Below are 6,121 nucleotides of genomic sequence, written 5' to 3'. Positions count from 1 at the left end.
CGCCCTCGCCGCCCTCGCCGCCGCCCCCTCAGCCCTTACAGCCGTCGCCGGGCGTTACCCACGCCGCCGCCCCACTCACCGCCACCGCCCTTGCCGTCAGCACGCGGGACTGGCGCGCGCACTGGCACTAACACAGGTACACAAGTCACCACGTAGAAAACGAATTCGCCCTGCCACATGCTTGCTTGCCCACGCCGACGCACACACCGACGCACACACGCACTCCGACGCACCCACTTAGGCTAAGATTACTATTAGGCGGTCGGGCAAGTCTAGCGGCAAGTCTGGCGCCGCGTCCGGCGCGAGCTGCCCAAATTTCATGCGCCTGACGAGCTCGCCGCAGGCCCGAAGTCGCCCTCGAACGCCTCGCGGTCGCGCTGGCGCGCCGCGCCGTCCGGGCCGTAAGAGCCGAGCTTGTTCTGGGCCCGCTCTAGCCAGCCGTAGAGGAGGGGGCGGCAGCGCTTGTAGGCGAGAACAAAGTCCGCCGCCTCGTACCAGCGCTCAATGTGGCGCATGTTTGCGGGCGGGAGGCGGAGGACGGTGGTCTCAGGTTCGAAAGCCTCGTCGTCGACGGTGGCGGTGGTTGGCACGGTGATGCGGGCGAGGGAGGAGCAGCTGTGGAAGGCGCCTTTGCCGATGGAGGTGAGGCCGGCGGGGAGGGTGATGGAGGTGAGGGCGGAGCAGCCCTCGAAGGCGCAGTCGCCGATGGAGGCAAGGCTGCGCGAGAAGGCGACCGAGACGAGAGAGGTGCGGTTGCGGAACGCCCGATCCGGCAGGTGCGTCATGCCTTCGGGCAGCACCGCGTGCCCGTCGGTGACGACGACCTGCCTGCCGCCCACGTCCAGAGTCTCGGAGCCGGTCGGCGAGAGCGTTGTCGTCTGGTCGGCGAGCATCCTCTGGTCGGCGAAAGCCACCGGTCGTCGATGCGCGCAGCTTCACAGCTGCTCCTGTGGGAAGAGACCAAGAGACCCAGGGAGGAGCAGCGTGAGCTGTCCGCAAGACCCGAGCCCCCGCGAGGATCACAGCGGGTCCACCAGGACCGGGACAACGGCGGCGCGGGTCGAGGCAAGGGCGGTGGCGGTGAAGGTGGCGGCGGCGAGGGTGGCGGTGGTGAGGGCGGCGGAGGCGATGGCGGCGGCGAGCGAGGCGGCGGCGGCGGCGACGGCGGGCTGGGCGGCTGCGGCGGCGACGGCGGCGGCCCACACGCAAGAGTGGACTCGAGCTGCCTGAATGAAGGAGGCCGCCGCCTGCACTGTGATAATTACTTGCTTGGCCGATCTCGGAGTCCATCTCGATCTGGAGGAGACGGGTCATCCCCGTGTGCCGTGTGAGGACCAGATCGCACGTTCACATTGTCGTAGCCCTCCCGGCGGCGGCGCCGGCGGCGACCACTGAGACGTGAGAGGGAGAGGCAGCGGAGAGCGCCCGCGCACAGCACAGCATACACACACACGTGTCTATGCACACACACTGAGGAGCGCGCCGCAAGTAGAGGTGGAAGCCCCCGCCGCACCGGCGCGCGCCGCGATGGAGGCACGCACAGTGATCCGTCTGCCTGTTTGTACTTTGTCGTATGAGTGTTAGGACTTAGGTACGACCTTCGTACGTTCTTGCTCAAGACACAGAGCTCACACAAAATCGATCACAGATCACAGTCGTATCAGATATGAGTGACTCATTCAAACAGCAACAATGTACTCAGACAGTTGCTACTTCTGGCATCATCGGAAGCCCTCATCGGGGAATGGCGATTGATTGCACGCAGTGTAATGCTCCCAAGCCATCTGAGCGTCTCGGTCAAGACGCGTTGCAACACGATCGTGCATGTGCCGTTCAGTATCATTGACCCGATTGTCAACCAGCACACATGGTTCGTCGGATGTCTTGCAGAGGAAGAGAAAGCACGGGGTGCCTCTGAAGCCCATTGCATCAATGCAGTGGCCATTGGGGGTAGCGTGCAACGGTCGGTGCTGTCGGTCTCCCCACCCCGTGCAGAACCACTTTTGCTGCACTGGGATGTGCTGGCCATCGACGATCACTTCATTTGCACCGGGAACGTGTGGGTAGTCGCAAACTAGCTTGTGTTGCGCCCGGCGCGCCATAAACATCGGGTTGATGATCACCGGCCAAATCGGCTTGAATGGGCTAAGTGAGTGCCTGCCATAGACGAACACGCTGGTTTGGTTGTGTAGCTTGTCCTTTGCGGTGCGTTGGTCATTGACCAATGCTATCAAGGGCCACAAAGACGTCCCGTGGCTATGCACTTCTGGTATTGAACGAGTTGTTGTTCCGTCGAGCGCCATGGTCGCTGAAGAATAGGACCAATGTACTCTGCCGTAATTTCAGCTCTCCCAGGGCCTCCAGGAGGAGGCCGAACAGAAAATCCGATTGCGAAACTTGGGCGTGGTATAATGCGGTGCCAATCTCTTCCATGGTGACTCCAGCCACTTTTTCGGATCCCGACATCCAATCGAGCAAGAGGGGGTAGGCCGAAATGAATTGTTCGAACGTCTCCGGCGGTCCATGTGGACTGTGAAGTGACAGCGTCAAGGCAAACGGGGCGTGGTCTGGTTCGCTTGCCAACGATCGCAGTGCTCCGACGGCAGCCTGCGTGTACACGTATTCTTCACTTGTGTTGAACAGCGATGCTGGCTTGATGGCACCCACTCCTTTCCCTTCGACCCGTCGAGCGCTGGCCATTTGTGGATGGTCCAAGTTGATGCACCGACAATCTCTGTTTGAAAGGTGTGGGCCGGGCATTTCAAATGTTCGGTTGCGGTATTGAGCCTCCAACTCGATCGGGCTCCCTGCAGTCGATGGTTGCACGTGGGCGTCTCTGCGGGCTTGCGCTTCGCGGGCTTGGAGATGCGCACTTTGCGTTTCGGATAACATCAGGCTTCGCGTCGATAGCCTCTTGCAAAAAGTAGGCGTGTTTTTGAGGTTACTGAAGGGCAGGTATCGGCATGGACTGGCGACTTTAAGGCAGTTCGTTGCATCACGGAATCGATGCTGGGGCTCATCGCTAATTAATGGCGTGCCACCGTTCATGCAAACTCCGTTTTCATATGTCGGCTGACCCGACGGGTTGACCGCCCAACGCAGCGGGGCGTGCCACTTGCCATAGTAAAAGACACGATACCCTCTAGCCTTGAGAACGCTGTCGAAAGTCTCCGGTCTCTCCTTGCATTTTGAATAATTGTCAGCAATCACCGGCTCCTGAGAGTCTTCGACGGCTGCGAACGTTGCTGGGTGTCTGCCAGTGAGAATAGAAGTCCGAGATGGAACGCAGACCAGGCCCACAGAATATGCGTTGGTGAAGCCGACCCCGGACTGTTGCAGGCGTTTCATATTCGGAGCGTGCACCTGATCGTTCAACATCGTGAACGCTCCTTGCTGGTCCGTCATGAGCACAACAATGTTAGGGGTGGAGGACATCACCGGCACGGCCGCCAGGAAGGTTGAAGCCAGACACGCAACCAACAGTCTCATCCGCATGAGCCGCTCGCTTACTTGGCACTTTGCCCTGCGGCTGCGCGACGTGGGAAGCGGAAGCCTTGCGACTGGTCGACGAGGACGTTTGAGAATACTAGTGCGGACCCGCGGCGGTACCCTCTCTGTTGTTCGGGCAGTGAGAGACGCAGGATCTGCACGCCAAAGTGGGCCACTCCGCATTTGCATTTTGGTTTTGGGTTGTCGGAGATCATCCATCAGCACTCATGTCTCATCAGTCAGTCACGTCAGTCAAAGCAGTCGTGGCACGTGGAGCAGTCGCTGCATGCAACGGCGCCGCCACACGCTCCGGACGACCCCGACAACCGACACACCACGCACAATGCAAGGGAGGCTATCGCGCACGATCGGGCATCGCGCCGCAAACAACTCGCCGCACAGATGGGGGGGGGGCAGAATCCCACACACACCGGAGCAGCACAGACACCTTACACGTCAGCGCTCGCTCGATGTGGCCGGCGCTCTCCCCTCGGTCCTATCTCGCCTTTTCAACGGCGGCGTGCGGCCACGCGCCGCGCCGAGCCGGTCTCGGCGGGAGACCTCGGAGCCGCACGCGATGCGGGCATGCGCGATGGCTCCGTTGGCTCCGTGCCTAAGGCAGATCGATTAGGCGACTTGGTGCACGCTGGGTCGAGCATCATGACTCGCACCTCATCCTGGGCGAGGAACTCGCCCAGGGACCAGCTGTTGGCGTCGCCGTTTTGATCGAGCTGCATCCACTGCATGGTTTCGTAGTCAAGCGTAAACGCCCAGGAGTTGGTGCCTGGGTGACTTGCTGATGAGAGCGCCTTCCAGGCGGGCAGTCGTGCCCCTCACCTACGGTCATACGGCGGCGTCAGAAGGGGGGAAGGGCCGCGAAGCGTGAACATGGAGGCAAGCAGGTGGTGGCTGCACCTGGCCAAAGCCGGCGACCTCGAAGTTGTCGTAGCTTGTGCGGATATCGCTGAGCGTGAGAGGGACCGGATCGGCAACAGCATGGGCGGCCGCGTCAGCGGCCGGAGAGGCCGGAGAGCCATCCGACGGAGGCCGGTCGTGCATCGGCGCGTCAGCCGCAGGGGCCGGGGGGGCGGCGGCATCCATCGCTGCGGGTCGCTGCGGGCCGACGATTGTGGAGGGATCGATCGTGGCGGGCGGATTTCGGCTGGGACGTTCTACGGTTAAACCAAGAGCGTCGGCGCCGACACAAGAGACTTATAAGGGTAGAAGAATTTGAGAAGTTAGCAGGGCATACAGGCTCGGAATCAGGGACGAGGTGTGAGAGATAAGGCGACTCAGGAGCATGAGAAGAAAATACGTCGTATGGCGCTATGCGCTGGTCTGTGAGAGGTTGAGGTGCGAGCCCTGGAGGCCCTGGGGATGGGGGGAGACTACCCGCGGGCCTAGAAGGCCCGCGCGCAGGGGGGTGGGACATTGAGACCGGTATTTTTCGCACAAGGAGGGACGGTCCTCGCCCGACAGTCACCGACCGCCAGCACGAAGGCTCGTGCCAGGCCGAATGCCGGACGACGACTACACCTACGAGATTCCAGGCAGGCCTGGCGCCGCGGCTGCGCTGTACACCCAGTGTGAGTCGTGCTACGCCTCCTGTTTTGCCCATACATTCAACGACCACGTTGTGCAGCTCGGCTGCTGGGACATCTGCTGCGCGGAGCGAGCGGCAAGCGGGCTCGAGGTGGGCAGCGTTAGCGTGGGCAGCGCCATCGGAGGCGCGAGCTTCATCGCTGGCGGCGCCACCTCGACCGTCGCTGGCTACATCCCAGGGGCCTCGGCGGTGCGGCCGCTTCAGAGACCCTTCCAGCCCGCCTGCTCCCCCCACATACGAGCCTCATCGACGGCGTGCAGGTGGTTGGAGTCGCGGGGATGGGCGGCTCGCTCACGTCGCACATCCCAAACACGCGGCCGTGCCCGGGCCCGCTGGAGGCAACCTCCCGCTCCTGCCAGACGGCGTGCATCTCTTCCTACATGGCGGTGCGAGCCGGACGGGACATTTCACACCGGCACGTCATCACGCTCAGCCCTCCCCGCGCAGGTGGCCTGGAATGGATGCTGGGACCACTGCTGCACCGCGCCGCCCGCCCCACCCACGCCGCCCCACCCCCCTCCCAACGCGCCGCCGCCCTGGCCGCCGCCGACGCCGTCGCCGCCGCCGCCCTCGCCTCCTGCGCTTCCGCCCTCGCCGCCCTCGCCGCCGAACGGCCCGAGGGATTACATCGACGGCGTGATTGACAGCGCGAAGTGGCTCGGCGGCGGCGGGTGGCTCGGCGGCGGCAGCCGGGCGGCACCCTCCCCGCCGGCCGCCCCGCCGCCCCGCCGCTCGGGCCTCTTCGGAGGCTCTTCGGAGTGGCTCTTCGGAGGCTCACTCGGTCTCGTGGCAGAGAGGCCGGCGACGAGGCTTGCCAGTGGAGCGGGGCCGGCGGGCGCGGCGGGCGCCGCGGCGGCCGCTGTCGCGGCGGCGGCAGCGCTCGTGGCGCTTCTCGTCCGGATGCGGCGCCGGCGACGGGAGGACGCGCGCTGGAGCCAGCCGCCGCGGGACCTCGTCACGTTTGGCCGGCTGCGCAGCGGCGAGGGCGCTGCCGCTCGCGAGGAGATGGAGGAGATGGTGGTGCTGGCG

The 6,121-nt window shown here is 63.9% G+C and overlaps 2 protein-coding genes across 2 annotated transcripts; both read right to left on the bottom strand.

Moving 5' to 3' along the window:
- Nucleotides 1-317: 317 nt before the first annotated feature.
- Nucleotides 318-893, bottom strand: EMIHUDRAFT_251672 (hypothetical protein; the record flags this gene model as incomplete). The annotated part of the gene is made up of 1 exon (XM_005791097.1): nucleotides 318-893. The coding sequence occupies one exon, from the start codon at nucleotides 891-893 to the stop codon at nucleotides 318-320; it is 576 nt and encodes a 191-aa protein (XP_005791154.1).
- A 1,363-nt stretch (nucleotides 894-2,256) lies between these two features.
- EMIHUDRAFT_251670 (hypothetical protein) lies at nucleotides 2,257-3,348 on the bottom strand (the record flags this gene model as incomplete). Its single annotated transcript, XM_005791096.1, has 3 exons — nucleotides 2,257-2,807; nucleotides 2,874-3,216; nucleotides 3,292-3,348. 3 exons carry the CDS (start codon nucleotides 3,346-3,348, stop codon nucleotides 2,257-2,259), a joined length of 951 nt encoding a protein of 316 aa, XP_005791153.1.
- Between the last annotated feature and the right edge of the window lie 2,773 nt (nucleotides 3,349-6,121).

Source organism: Emiliania huxleyi, assembly GCF_000372725.1.
Source record: "Emiliania huxleyi CCMP1516 unplaced genomic scaffold EMIHUscaffold_1150, whole genome shotgun sequence".
Taxonomy (NCBI): domain Eukaryota; phylum Haptophyta; order Isochrysidales; family Noelaerhabdaceae; genus Emiliania; species Emiliania huxleyi.
The sequence above is the reverse complement of the archived record's forward strand: the minus strand, read 5'-3'. Positions and strand labels throughout refer to the sequence as shown.